Source organism: Branchiostoma belcheri, unplaced genomic scaffold (assembly GCF_001625305.1).
Source record: "Branchiostoma belcheri isolate BF01 breed outbred unplaced genomic scaffold, Haploidv18h27 scaffold104, whole genome shotgun sequence".
NCBI lineage: Eukaryota > Metazoa > Chordata > Leptocardii > Amphioxiformes > Branchiostomatidae > Branchiostoma > Branchiostoma belcheri.
The window spans coordinates 126808-141162 of NW_017802425.1; the positions used below are offsets into that span (position 1 = coordinate 126808).

General features: G+C 39.9%; 3 protein-coding genes across 3 annotated transcripts in view; 2 read left to right on the forward strand and 1 right to left on the reverse strand.

Annotated features, from left to right (window-relative positions):
• LOC109475788 (probable lysosomal cobalamin transporter) overlaps nucleotides 1-52 on the forward strand; it is a 5033-nt gene extending 4981 nt beyond the window's left edge. Inside the window, exon 13 of the mRNA XM_019776551.1 lies at nucleotides 48-52. Within this exon, the coding sequence (XP_019632110.1) occupies nucleotides 48-52 (5 nt within the window). The remainder of the gene's footprint in view (nucleotides 1-47) is intronic.
• A 266-nt stretch (nucleotides 53-318) lies between these two features.
• Nucleotides 319-12980, forward strand: LOC109475794 (probable lysosomal cobalamin transporter). Its single transcript, XM_019776564.1, has 16 exons — nucleotides 319-330; nucleotides 671-847; nucleotides 1205-1268; nucleotides 1430-1524; nucleotides 6933-7000; nucleotides 7143-7231; nucleotides 7613-7686; nucleotides 8027-8152; nucleotides 8472-8624; nucleotides 8940-9004; nucleotides 9175-9277; nucleotides 9525-9629; nucleotides 10183-10326; nucleotides 10478-10550; nucleotides 10799-10902; nucleotides 11502-12980. Exons 1-16 carry the CDS (start codon nucleotides 319-321, stop codon nucleotides 11613-11615), a joined length of 1566 nt encoding a protein of 521 aa, XP_019632123.1. The 3' UTR covers nucleotides 11616-12980.
• On the reverse strand, nucleotides 1533-6925 carry LOC109476807 (toll-like receptor 3). Its single transcript, XM_019777832.1, has 2 exons — nucleotides 5849-6925; nucleotides 1533-4436 (listed from the first exon to the last, which is right to left on the reverse strand). The coding sequence occupies exon 2, from the start codon at nucleotides 4382-4384 to the stop codon at nucleotides 1832-1834; it is 2553 nt and encodes an 850-aa protein (XP_019633391.1). The 5' UTR covers nucleotides 4385-4436; nucleotides 5849-6925; the 3' UTR covers nucleotides 1533-1831.
• Nucleotides 12981-14355: the final 1375 nt, after the last annotated feature.

Sequence of the window (14355 nt, forward strand, 5' to 3'; positions counted from 1 at the left end):
TGCCCTACTTTCCGAGCCAGTCCTTGCATGCCAACTTGTACTGGTAGGGTAACAACTTTTATACAAGACCTGCTGTCAATTTCTATTGTGTCAAGATTTATTTTTCGTCTTCTACTTTATGGTAGATAATAATAATCTATTTATTACATACCTTGATTATGTGGTCTGTTCATACACATTATAGTAATATATTACTATTAGTAAGTAACTTTACAGTTACTCGAGATAAGTAAGCAGACGGTTTGACAAAATATCACAAAATTTGCATCCATCCATGGATGATATGAATATGTGGTGATTATGTACAGGAGGGTACACATGCCTTTGTCTGTGAGGCATATCATTTCAGTCCACCGTTAACGGTTAATCACAGCCGCTGGCTTTTTTAAAAATTTGATTTAATTTAAGTGTGATTGGTCGCTTTTGTATCACGTCATGCAATTATATCTTTCGGTATCCTGAATTCATCATTACTGAAAAATAACACAAAAGAAGAACATTGAAAAAAGTCACTCCTAAAGCCAATATACAACTTAATTTACCGTTAGTGTATATGGCAATTTACGTAAATTTACCATTAAAATGTTGCCAGGATGAGTTTGGAAATCCTCGTATAGTGAGTGAGTGAGGTCATTTATCTGTCTATTCTGTGTGGTTTGTTTTCTTGTAGCTGGCCTTCCTGTTCTCGTGGTTCTACATCCGGTACTACCAGAGCCGACATGACAGCGAGGTCAGCTCAACCCTGACGGCTATCGCCGCTCTGGCCATCACCCTACTGACCTCAGCGCTGGTGCCTGTGGACATTTTCCTGGTGTCCTACATGAAAACTCCTGATGGACACTTCAAGGTCAGGGCTCGAATTTACTTGTAAAATGTGAAGTCTTCCTGCTGGTTCACAAATAAAATACACAATTGCATGCCCAGTGTCAAAGATGAAGGCCCCCAACATTTAAATAATTAAAGTGTATCAGCAGATCCCAATATTAGCCCTGCCTAATTCTGTCAAAACATAGAAATGCAAACATTTGATGAAGAAAGTCACCTCAAGATGCTCTTCTACATTTAGTAGTATATTCCTCAATCAGTGACTCTTTTGAAAGGTTAAGGAACACGTACCTTGAAATTTTCGATGTCCACTGTACATCTTGATCACGGAGTTCTTCTACATGCATTTTAGTACATTCCCCTGATTTCTTGATTCCAGTCCTGGGCAGCAGACAACCAGACTAGACAGTCAATAGAGGATGCAGTCCTCTACAGCTACTATGGTAAGAATGTCTACTATTGACTAGGCTATTGGACTCTTCTTTTTGTTTTACTTTTAAAACAGATGACATATACCGTAGGTTGCTAAGTGTCTGAGATTCGATTACGCTTAAACAATATACATGAAATCTTCTAAATGATTTCTCTATGTTCCATCTTACAGCACTGTACTGTGCAGTGATGGCATTTGCCTTCCTTCTGATCCCCTTCATGTACTTCTTCTATGAGGAGAAGGATGAAGATTCCACCTGCAGATCAGTAAGTACCTTTAGTACATGACTTCAAGTGCACATCACCAGGGCACAATATTAATGAAATTCTCATCTTTATTGAATTGGAAGATAGTTAAAGTATAAACTGCAGCAAGAAATATTAGCTGTTTATTGTGTTACTAGTAGAGCATACACTGTGATTAATGTGAAAATATAAGTAGAACATGTACATAACATACATGTACTTAAACAATCCAGCACTAAAACCTTTTTGAAAATAACTGTATAACTTGGAAATACAGGTTTAATTTTTAAAACAAGAAAGACGAGGAACAAATACACCTTAGTACACATCAGTCCATCTCATCTTCCACAGCAATAGCCCCATATGTTGTGCACCTCTGTGGTCTGTTGTCTGTGTTCAGTGCTCTGCGTAACCTCTGCCAGAACAGTGGTTGGGTATTTGGGCTCTCAGACCATTTAAGGTACGTGTTTTGACACATGAAGCGACGGAGTCTGGTATAGCGACTGAGACAGTAGTCAGGAATGTCTTCCATGACAATTAAGATCAGCAAATCATTTTTTTCTTCAAACAGACCAAGTTGTGCAAGGTAAAACTCCTGTTTACACCATTCACTGTTTAGAAAGTTTTTAGTAACAAGGCAGACTGTCTTTCTGCTGGATTCAATGCTGTTTATGATGTTTTCAATGATGGGCACTCCTGCTGGGAAGTCTCTCTCATGAATACAGAGTTTGAATCTTGGCTCTCCTTCCTCCTCAAGTTTTGGGATAAGACGTTCTTGTACCCATTTCTTTGTGTCCTTGCTACAGTAGGAAATGAAGGCATCATACTTCTTCCCTCGATTTGGAATTTTCTGTGGTCGTCGTATCTTTGCTTGTACCAGGTACCATGTGTACACAATGTAGAAATGAAAATGGTTCCTGAAGAGAAGGCCTACTATCATGTATAAAGCAATAAAGGTAGTTGTTACTATCATTGTAACACGTGAAACATGTTCCCAGTTCACCCTGCATATCTGTGTGTCAAAGTTCAGGATGGATTTCTTGTTGAGTTTCAGAGGGTAGGAGCAGAGGACATCACGGGTAAGGTTACCGACATCAGCCTTAGTGTTGTTAAGCCAGTCCCTGAACCAGGCCATCTCACATGTACAGTACAACGGGTTTCCAGCAACGTACAGTTTCTTCAGGGATGACAAAAACGGATCAAACACAGTCTTGTTTATGACCGTCATGGAATTGTTTCTTAGATCCAAGTTGGACAGCTTTGTGGAACTTTGAAAAAGGTTGTTGGGGAGGACATTGATCTTGTTGTAACTCAGGTAGAGATTGTTCAGATGTGTAAGGTTTTTGAAGGCGTCTTTGTGGATTTGCCGGAAACCGTTTCTGGAGAGGAAAATCGTGTTCAAATATGTCAGGCCTTCAAGGAACAAGACAGTGGTTCCTGGTTCCCAGAGTCTGTACAAGTTGTTGTTATTCAAAGAAAGTTCTTTCAGTGATGATAAGTTAGTAAAAGCTCCTGTTTCAATATAATCCATATTATTATGACTAAGGTCTAGCCAAGTCAGCTGATTTAGGTACTGAAATGGGGATGGGTCTCCTGCAATGCGACGGAACTTGTGCTGCACCTTACTCATTAAGAGGTTTTTCAGAGTTGGCACATATTTGAAAGAATCCCCTGTCAAAAGTATGTTCTTGTTGTCACTTAGGAACAAATCCTGAAGGTTGGGAAGCCCTGAAAACTCCTCGCCATAGATTCTTTGGTCCATGTTGTTGTGTGACAGGTCCAAAATAGTAAGAGTACTACAATGTTGGAAGCTGTGTTTGGAGATTTTTTGGATGTTGTTCTGTCTTAGGTTTAGATGGGTTAGTTTCCCACCTGTGAAACCCTCAAACATGGAAGGTTTAATCACCTTTGGTGTACTGGTGTTGTTCTTCATGTTCAGGGTTTCAAGGCTCTGATGAAGTCCATGGAAGGCCTGTGAACTAATATGAAATATTTTATTATTCTGTAGCTGTAGAGTCTTTAAGGAAGCTAGTGCAGTAAAGACATTGTCGGCAAGTGCTGTCAGTGCATTGTTTGAAAGGTCCAGAGTCTGAATGGAAGAAGTGCCCAGGGGCTGCAGGGTTGTCCAGTTCAGTGTCCTAAGGTCAATCCACCGTGCAGAGAGGGAGGTGACCTCTGTTTTCCCTAGAGCAATACAAAGGTCGTGAAGCAATGTCTCTCCCTTTATCCCTTTATCTACCACGAGATGCCCTATCTTCTTTAGTGGCTGGAACGCAGCTGCAGTGATCATCTCTAGATTATTTTCTGACAGATTTAAGACAAGGAATGTCCTGTTGGCCATTGCTGCAAAGCTTGTATCATCCAGAGATGTCAGTGAGTTATGGGTAAGGTTCAGGTTTGCCAGCCTGGATGTATGGGTGAAGGTTTTGCTTGGTATCACCTCAAAGTAATTATAGGAAAGGTCCAATGTGGTTAAGTTTGCGAGTCTGTCAAAAACACCCGGGAACAGTTTAGAGACCTTCAGCTGATTGCGATCCAGGGTTAGTTTGGTGAGATGTTCAAGGCCTGTGAAAGCTCCTCCATAGATGACAGAAATGCTGTTGAAACCAAGCTCCAGTGTTTCCAGGTTAGACAGCCCTTGGAATGAGGAGTTGAGCAGACGTGTGAGCATGTTGTGGGACAGGATCAGGACATGGGTGGATGGTGGCAGACCCTGGGGCACCTGCCGCAGGTGTAGATGGCTGCAGTCCTCAGTGGCATAACCCTGCTTACTGCACGTCTCCAAGATGGCAGGTACTGTTGTCCTACTCTCTTCTGACATCTTGGCAACAGAAAGTAGCAGGATAGATAGCAGAGACATCAACAAAGACACTTTGGCCATCGCCGTATGATGAAGCAGGAGTGTTCACCTTCCTTGAACTGATTTGCAATGGCTGTGGACAGGTGAAAATAGCACATAACAATCACACAAGCTCTGTCTATTGCAGTCACTAAATTGTAGACAGTGTTTATGTTGTGCATGTGATTCATATTTTCTCAATTCTGAGTGGACCAGATAAAATTTAATGGTGCAGGTACTTTTTTAATGAATGAATGAAAGACCTTTATTGTACGCTTTTGCTCTAACAAGCTAAGTACAGGTCATGGGTAAACAGGGAAAAGAAAACCGTAATGACACTTACATACTATATAAACTAATGTGATCTACTATTTACAGGTTCAGCTTCTTCTCGCTTCTTGTACTGATGCAGGTACAAAATTTATGCAGAATTAAGTATTTCAAGCCCTCCGATCCCCATCTGATACCACCCCATCAGGTCAACCACTAATGCTCACACAAAACTGCAGATGTTCAAGTATAAAGCCTCATTCTGCATGACCACTTGTGACCTTTTGTTTCCAAGCCAGTGAAAGTTGAAACTGGAGATGAGTAATTACATATGTTGGAAGTGATCCAATAATATTCTGAAGTAATGGAACAGTCCACCCAGTCATCAGTCTCAGTGTTAGACACTGGTCTTGAGAATTTAAGCTGAAGTCCACTTAAGTACTGCTGCTCTTCCCAATATATGATCAATACATGTACTGAATCCAGTAAAACATATTTTGCAAATTCTGTTTTTAGACAGTTTGTTCAGGGCTCAAAATTCATTTTTGGGAATAGATGCACTGGTGCACCCAACCTAAAAAAATTAGGTGCATCATATAAAACAAAACCTAATTACAGATCATACTGCTCCTCTTCTAAACTTGAATCTGGAATAGGAGCTAACTTCAAAATCTTACACAAGTAACAACAAATATTGCATTATTTTTGTGACACTTAGGCCACACCAATTTAATTTCTTGGTTAACGGATTTTTCTGGAAAAAAAATGTAGCGGGCGGGCGAAAAAAAAATAAAAATAAAAACAGGCCTAGGCATCGTATTATGGCCCAAAATGGTACGATATGAGCCATGATTGGCATGAAGTCAACACACCAGGCTGGTTCAAAATTTAAACAATGAATTTTGAACTTTTAATGATACCATTGCATTGAAAGATGGAATAACTGTAACAACTAAGATGAAAAGGTCTGTTTTCAACTGTTCAGGGCAAAATATGAGCATTTTGCAGTTGATTCTGGATTTTTATTTTTATTTGCAAATCAGAAAAAAAATGAAGCGGCGAATCCGTTAACCAAGAAATTAAATTGGTGTGGCCTTAGAATAGATGCCAAGAATATCTTGTATACTATGTACAAAAATACCTACAGAAGCACCCACAGAAAAAAATTGCACAGTTCAATTTTGCGTGCACTAAGGTGCACATGCATCCAGTATTTCTAGCCCTGTTGTTGCTTACCTGGTCTTTCAGCAATCTTGTATTATCCAGACAGACCTGTTATTGTTCAGTACCCCAGTAGCTGTAGGCCTGCAGTGAGAACTTCCCCTACAGTCCCCCTGATATATCTTCTTGCCAAAGTGTGAGGGCGGGGGATTTTCAGAGTCAGTTTCTAACCACAGTGAGTTAGTTTCTACACGCAACCACACTGGCATTCACCCTGGAGGTTTGGTTTCCATTACGTCATCTTAGACTGTTCCACATTGAAGGGGTGGGGGTACAACTAAAAAGAGTATCTTTTGATACTTATTTGGAATGAAGTGATGAAGGATCAGACCATAAAGACAGTCATGTGTGTGTCTATCTAAAAAAAGATTTTTAAAAACTTATTCATAGGATGTGATCAGAAACAAGAAGCTTTTGGCTGTGTTTTGTGCTGCCCCCTTAACTTGGTACAACCCTGCCCAGAACCATTTACATGCAAATAAGGCAAGTTGAATTGCCACTTGTGGTTTTGATGTCAGGCAGTTGGGTTCCTTACAATACCTTTGTTGTGGGGGAAACTAAATAATCATGTTAGCTCATGTTAACTTATGGTCGAATGTTAATCTCATACTCATAGTAGTCATAGTCAGAAGAGTCTATTCTACTCTACTCTAGTCAAAAACTAATAGTATAATACTGGTACTAAAACTACAAACTCCAGTATGTATAAACAAGGAGGTTTAAAATCTTGTATTTAACCTTCTTGGTATAAAGCATGAAACTTTACATATCTGGATTTTACAAAATCTTGTATTAAAGATTTGATTTCTAAGGTACTCGGATTTTTCAAGTACTTTCTTGCAGATTTTTAACCTACAGGTCAACAATATGCTAATGCAGTTTATGGTAATGAAGACAAATGATACTATTAATTATTACTTGTCAGTTGCAAAATAGATATGGTTAGGCCTTAGGGACTGTACAGTATATAGCTGGAGGATGCATATGTCAGGTCATTTTTTTGCTACATTACAAACTTTATATCTTGTATCAGCCAATGAAAGGTTATATCAATTATCACCCTGTAGCACTGTCGACTGATGATGATGTTATTTTACAGAGATGCTGTGCAGCGCTCAAGTTTACTGTGGCATTCATTATCGTTGCTGCAATTCTTCTTCTCATTGGGTAGGGGATGACATACAATGTCTGTTACCTATATGTTATATACATAAATTTCATATCATATTTTTGTACTTTTATGAAGAAATTATTGTTTTATTGTTTTACGTTATTGTATTACAACTTATTCTAAAATTTCTCCGTGCAGCGCCCTGGCCCCACTCTCAGCTCCTCCTGCTAAAAACTCCACTGACTGGGAACGTCTGCACTTCCTCTTCAACGAGCTAGGATCAAACCGTAATGTCTCCTCTGAATTCAAATTTGCTTTATTGAGAGGAAATTTATTGTTGCCAGTTAACATTTTCACATTTCCAGACATATCGGCTGCACTGAACCTGCACAAAACCCAGATTTTCACAGTTTGTGTGTTTGGTCAACTTTGCATCAGAATTTTGCCTGTTGCAGATGATATCATTTGACACAACATTTCAAAACTATAAACAGGATGTAACATAATGTCCTTAAATACACAAATCGACCGTAAAAATGGTTGTCCCCAAGTGCTATATGCATATTATACATTATAGCAATCAAAGCAGGTGCAGTACATTCTGCAGACTTGCTACATGGGATGGCGGCATTTGTTCACTGTGTTTTTCTGTTTTTTGTTGTTCACAGATGGAGAAGATGCCATCTCCTTTGCCATCAGTAGCCTGACGTTGTTGGGAATGTTGGCTCTCATCACCTACACAGTAAGAACATGATGTCACAAAGACATGTGACTGTTTAGAAGCTTTGTTATGGTTTTTAATGTTAAACACGTTTTTTAACACTTCTTGTTTGGCACTGACTGGTTGGAACGAGGGAAAGCAGAAAGTAGATGACCTTATCTAATTCAGAAGTTCCAAAGTTTGCTGAGTTATCACACCACTTGATAAGTGTTTCATCAGGTTAGTAAATTGATGATCATTTCAATTTAATTTTTATCATAGAATAGATAATGCTTTGTACATCTAAGAATCCATGTAGAGTTACAAAATGTATCACATTGCTTCATGTACGTACGATATAATTGATTTCTCTACTGTACAGGCCTATGGCATGACTGCCCTGCCCTTTACCTGGATCAAGGGTGTCAGGGCAGCCAAGAGAGAGAGACTTGAGGTCTGTGAGGACAGGGAAGAGCTGGAAGAGAGGAGGAACCGTATTCATGTCAAGGTAGGTTAAACATGATCCTGATCCAGTTTAGCTCACTAAAGAGGTACATTTTGTACTCTTCCACTGGTCATGATAGAGAATACACAGTATTTACAGGATCATGGTACCATAGATATTCCCTTAGCTCTTTTCAACAAGCACAGTAAAGAGGGGACCTCAACTTAACATCCCTTCCCAAGGACTGGGACCCTTTAGGCTGTGACAGAACATGCCAACCAAAGGACATATAGTTGTTTTACTCAAAGCAAAGTGTTAATAAGGATATACATGTACCGGGAATGACTTGATGCAGTAACTAAACAGACATACTTGTTGGCAGTACCAAGATGGACGGCGAATGACCAGCCGTGACCGCCGTGACATGGATGACCTGGATGAGAAGCTCCGTCTCCTGCGTCGTCGGGAGCGTCATCTCCTGTCAGCCGAGCGCAGCTGGCTCAACAAGTGTTTCATCGTCTGCAGGCCTTTCCAGGTGCAGGACTAACCTTATACTGCAGCTCCCCCTAGTGTTGAAATGTAAAACTGCAGGTTTTCATCACCTGGAAATGTGCAGTTCTGTAGCTCTTCCTAGCTGTTCATTGCAGTACTGCAGGATAATTAGTGCAGGGATAAAACAGAATGCAGTGCAAAATAACAAGGGGGAGGGGGTTGTATTCTAATTTAGATAAAGTTAAAGAACAGATACTTTTAGTGTAAAACATTGTGTCCTCTGAATCTTATTTTGTTTGTTCGTGGAATAACCCTTACAAATATACCGGTGCCAATCATGGTCATCTTTCTCCTCCAGATGGTGTTTGGGATTGTGTTCATCCTATTGGCCCTCATCATCTTTGTGTCCCTCCTGCTGTCATGGTGAGTACAGCATGTCAACATAATGTACTGATTCTGTGCAAGATCCGGATTTTTCCTGGTTTTTAATGGATATATGTTTTCTCAACTTGGGTTTTGTTTTCTCTTTGGCAGCCAACAGTTTTCACTCATTATGATTATGTATAAAACTGTTGTGTTCTTTCTCGTGACAGCATCGACCGGATCCTGCATGGCCTGGGGTACAAGATGGGATACGCCCTCCCTAAACCACAACTGCCCAACCCTGTAGACATTGTCATGGTCAACACACAGAAGGTATACATAGGCATGGCAACTGTGTATGCAACAGTGTACAGTGGACCTTTCCACCATGACTTCAATTCTAAAGTGCCTTGAAATTACTCAACTGCATAGTATGTCATTGGAAAGTTTATAATTATTTGTCACCCATGTACCCCTTTACAGTGATACCATATTTGTCATGATCATATGTACAAAGGACAAACACCAGAGCTGTTCATGAGAGTGAATTCTCCATTAACAATGCAATGAACTTTTTCAGGTGTTTCCCCTGGACTATATCCTGATCTCAGCCATCATCATGTACTGGGTCTTCTGTTCTATGGCAGGGATCAAACAGATGGGCATATGGTTCTTCTGGATCAGGGTAAACAATGTCTTTCTACCTACCTTGTACCTGATTACAAAATACTGGTAGTATTTACTGGTTGCTGTCAACATCTAGATCTGTCACTTCCCAGAATTGTTTGATCTTGGACTATACCATTACTGAAGCAGGGTTGGACATGAACTCAAAAAAGAATTTTGTCAGAGGTTGTTAAATAATCTCAAAAGTTGACATCAAGAATAAGGTACATGTATGTGAAAATGAAAACGTTGCTCATTGAAGTTAATGACCTAATGATGACCTTAATTGTCAGCAGAACATACTGCACCTGCATAAAACCTGTAATGTCTTCTTCATAGCACTTTGGCAGAACATCACTTTTAAGGTTGGACCAACATATCTAAGGATGACATCCCATCATAGTTTAAATATTGTGTCAGAAGAGATATCATCTGCGACAGACAAAGTTCTGATTCAGCATTGACCAATCATCCAAAGAAGCATGTAACATCCAGGTTTTGCGCTGGAGCAGTACATCATACGAACATGTTGATCATAATAAGGAAGTACTAATCCTGACCTGTCCATACAGATGTACAAGATCCGAGTGCAGCGGACCCGTCCCCAGGCCCTGTTGTTCATGTGCATGATCCTGATGCTGATCGTCCTGACCAACAACATCATGTTGTACACCCTGTCCCCGCAGTACGTCACGTTCGGCAGCCAGCACTACTGGGTACTACAACTCAGCTTCTTCTTTACAACTCCTTGGGTTATGATTTTCACTTGCTCCCCACATGCAAGTTATGTGACATTGAAAATTTAGAAACATGGATTGTTTGCTATGTGCTTTGCCATAACATGTCCTCCTGTCTGGCGCGTTGCAGCAAAATGGGACCAACCATGCCACCAATGAGACTTTTGCGACACTCGTGCCCTGTAATCTGAATGCAACACAAGGTAGGACATGTCTGTTATGTTTGAATTGTTCTATGTAACATTTTAAAGCCTGTATCATAACTATATAGTAGCCCACTAACGCTAACACAGGCTGTAACATTATCACACATTATGCCTGCTATAGCAGGTATAGCATAAAGAATGATACATGATCAAGGGAGGCCATGAGAAATTCTGTCTGCCAGAAGTTTGTTATACACTGGATAAAGTAGACAACACACATTGACAGACTTGTTTTCCTGTCCCAGGGGAGTGTACCATGACCAGAATGAGTACTCTGACAACTCGCTTCTTCTACAAGGTCTGGTTCTTTGGAGCCTGCTACTACTGGGGCACCTGGGGCTTCCTGGGGGTGAGTACTTCAGGAAGAAAAAATGGTGGACATAAATCTCATGACTGTCTTTTTTTTTTCAATTTTACAGTTTTACAGCAACAAGCTAATATGTGACATACACATACATACAGTAAAGTACACACAGAACACAATAATACAACCCTTTCAGGCCATTTTGCCATCCCCATTTAGGCATGATTACAGGTTACTAGTGTAATGATGAGTGTTAATGAGGTGCTAATTTCCTATTGTCATCTAATCATGGGGGGTTATTATGTGGTCAATTTACTCGACACAGGTGAATTTTTAGGCTGTAATCACTCGTAATGTCATTGAAAAGCTGGACAGTTTATACCTCTTAAAAGGGAGTAGACAAACATTCTTGTATCAGGTTTTTAAGCAAATGGAGATAATTGAATGTGGGGGTTTTTACATCCAGTAATTTGTACCGGGCTAACAGACAATGTTTCGTCCTTCTTTGTAAATGCAAAACTGTTGTGGGGTTGATGTAATATTGTGTGTTTTAAAGCATCAAACTTCATTATTTCTGCAGGAGTGGTTTTGCATTTGAATATCCATTTTGTTGTTTGTTGACTGACATGTCTGCCTACTACCAGATATTTGTCCTGGGCTTTATCGTGTCCGTCGTGAAGGGTCGCCGGTCGGCCATCGAAGACGAAGTTGAGTCTGACGACTCAGATGACTCAGACGAAGAGCTCTTGAGAGCATAAGTACAATCGGGAAAAATCCGGCTAGAGTGTACCTATACTCACAACAGTGAAGAGGAGACCACCACTGAGTACATGTACATACCTGTCAGCACACACAGTGTGGCTGGGTGTAAGGATGGAAGCACCAGTGATGAAACCCTGCAGGACACTGGGAGAGCAGATTTAGACAGCACAGTTGATGTATCTGAGCAAGAAGATGGGCAAGGGTATAAAACTGATATTGATATTGATACTGAAGCTAAGAGATCAGGAGAGAGGCTTATTTAGGATGAGTATTTTTGAAGCTTCTGTGTATGTAAACTTTGAATTACTTTGTTTCAGGAGTACCAAGTAAAGTAACATGGTGATGATAATGTGATATATTGTGGGTCCCACAAGTTGTAAAATACACTACTCTCCCAGCAGAGGTTTAGACTTTGACTTATTTTGGCATGTTTTTAGCCATTGTTATGTTATGTTAGGCTTTCTTTTTTTGTACTGGTATCTTTTTTTGCCAATCAAACTTCAGGTGGTGTATTGGATACAGTCTTGCCGATTCAATACTGTTTTGCACTGTTGCAGGAAGCAAAAGAGGCAAATTGTCATTGTTACTTCCAATCTAGTTTTATGCTGCAAAATTGTATCTTACCATTCATAGGTAAGCATCATAGGTACATGTAAGCTATGGCTGAATCATCTTTGGTTTTCAATGACTTTAAAAAATTATCCAAGTGTTTTCAGACTTAAACTGCTTTATCAAGAACCACGTTCTTGAACCCAAAAATATTGAAATATTGCTTAAAATGACTGATGAATACATGTAGAAAAGTAGCCAACTTCAGAGTTTCCAACAGTTGTAAGACTGTTGTCTTTAAATGCAGTCAAATATACACTTGGAAATATTAGCCTCCTTAGCAAGCTCTATGATGGGCCTTTTTTTGGAGCCTTTATAACACATGTAGGGCCGGCCAAAGAACCACAATACTAATAGAAGTTATATGCCAGAAAAAAGCGTGCCATGAAGATTCCCAAAAAGCCCAGTTGTAGAGCTTACTAAGGAGGCTACATTGCAGTACATGTATATGATGCAGTTACATGGGGCAAGGGAATTTTCAAGTGGCTTAAAGTGATTGGTTGTGAAGGTAGTTGGTTGTACATATGGTATGCCAAAGCAAAGTCTGTAAATATATATACATTGTAAACCTGTGCTTAAGGAAGTACTTGTCTTGATTTTGTTTATAGACTTGAATTATTATAACTCCTCCAATGAAGCTGTCAACAATGATATCCTGTTGGGGAATGGATGTGTAGATGTTGAGGCTTAAGCTCAACTTCATTTAAAGTGAACAATAAAGTTTCTGAGGGAGTGAAAACATTTCTGTATTGATTTGTTTCTACTTTGTGTCTTTCATGTAACCAGTTGAATGAATATGTGTATGTGTACATCAGTACTGTTACATGTATGTTTCTAGTGATTTGTTATGATGGTACCTTTCAACGTTTTCAACGAAAACATCATTCTCATATTTCCCTTGAATACATGAACAGACAACAGATTGTATCTAATGAAATAGGATGATGTTGAGAATCTAAAACTACAATAGTTTCTTTGATGATGCATTTATCAGATGTGATCTAGCAGATCAGTTGTGGCTCATTGCTGGATCAATTTCTCAGTGTGTGGCCTTAAGAACCTATCAGACTCTATCAGCAACTCGTTATGTATGGGATTAAGGAGAACATAACCTGAAGCTACAGAGACCTTTGTACCTTAAGCCAAGTATTTCCTCTCTGCTGAAGTCCAGGATTTAAAAGGCTTTTCTCCAAGGCTCTATCTAAAACCTAATCAGCGGAGGTATTTGCTAGTTTAAAACTTCTCTTCCCAGTCGAAATATTATGAGAATTTTGAGACTGTCCAGTCGGAGATGTTAGACAAATCAAGACATTTCTGGACAGGAACTGACTACCTGATCAGTGAAGATAGGGGACCGCCCTTTACTGTTGGGTCATGGAAATGGAAGAAAGGATTTTTGATTGTTTTCCCCCGTAGGACAGGTGATAAGGGCTTTGTCACGTCGGTCACGCAAGGACAACAGTCTGTTTACGTATGTTTTGTGTATAGGAATCTCTTCATTATAGTCTATAATGCCTGGTTTGGTGGTATTACATACAATGTGACCAGCTGGACATATTACTTCACAGTTCTCCTGAGGAGTGGGGGAACTGGAGAGTACGACAGGACAGTTACATACAAGCAGTTATATGGCATGCTGACTTCCAGCCGGACTACTTACAACTACAATTAAAGTAATAAATTTGAAATAGTGGCTGCATACCTATCATGATCACCATCGCCTAAACGTGTAAAGATTTATTAGCCGGCAGCCAAACGTTAAGTGTCAGTAAACAATGCATGGAAGAAAAAATATAGACACACATATATAGATAGATATTCTGTTCGCCTGATCCCACACAATAGTGGCACTATGCACGTAAACCTGCGGCAGGATTCACGTCCCATTGGATTAATCCCCGGACAAAAACGCCGTCACTGCTCCGAACCGCGCCATTGACTCCGTGACAGACAGAAGGCGAAGAGACATGTTAAATGATGGTGAAGTGATTTACACGAACCAATCCCCGTCGAAGGTCGGGGCAAATACATTGATTTGTGCTTCATTAGTTTTCAAAGGGTCGTTCCATTCTGTGGAATGGGAGGATCGATATCAGTCAGGAAACTTTATGGAAGGAATCAAATCAG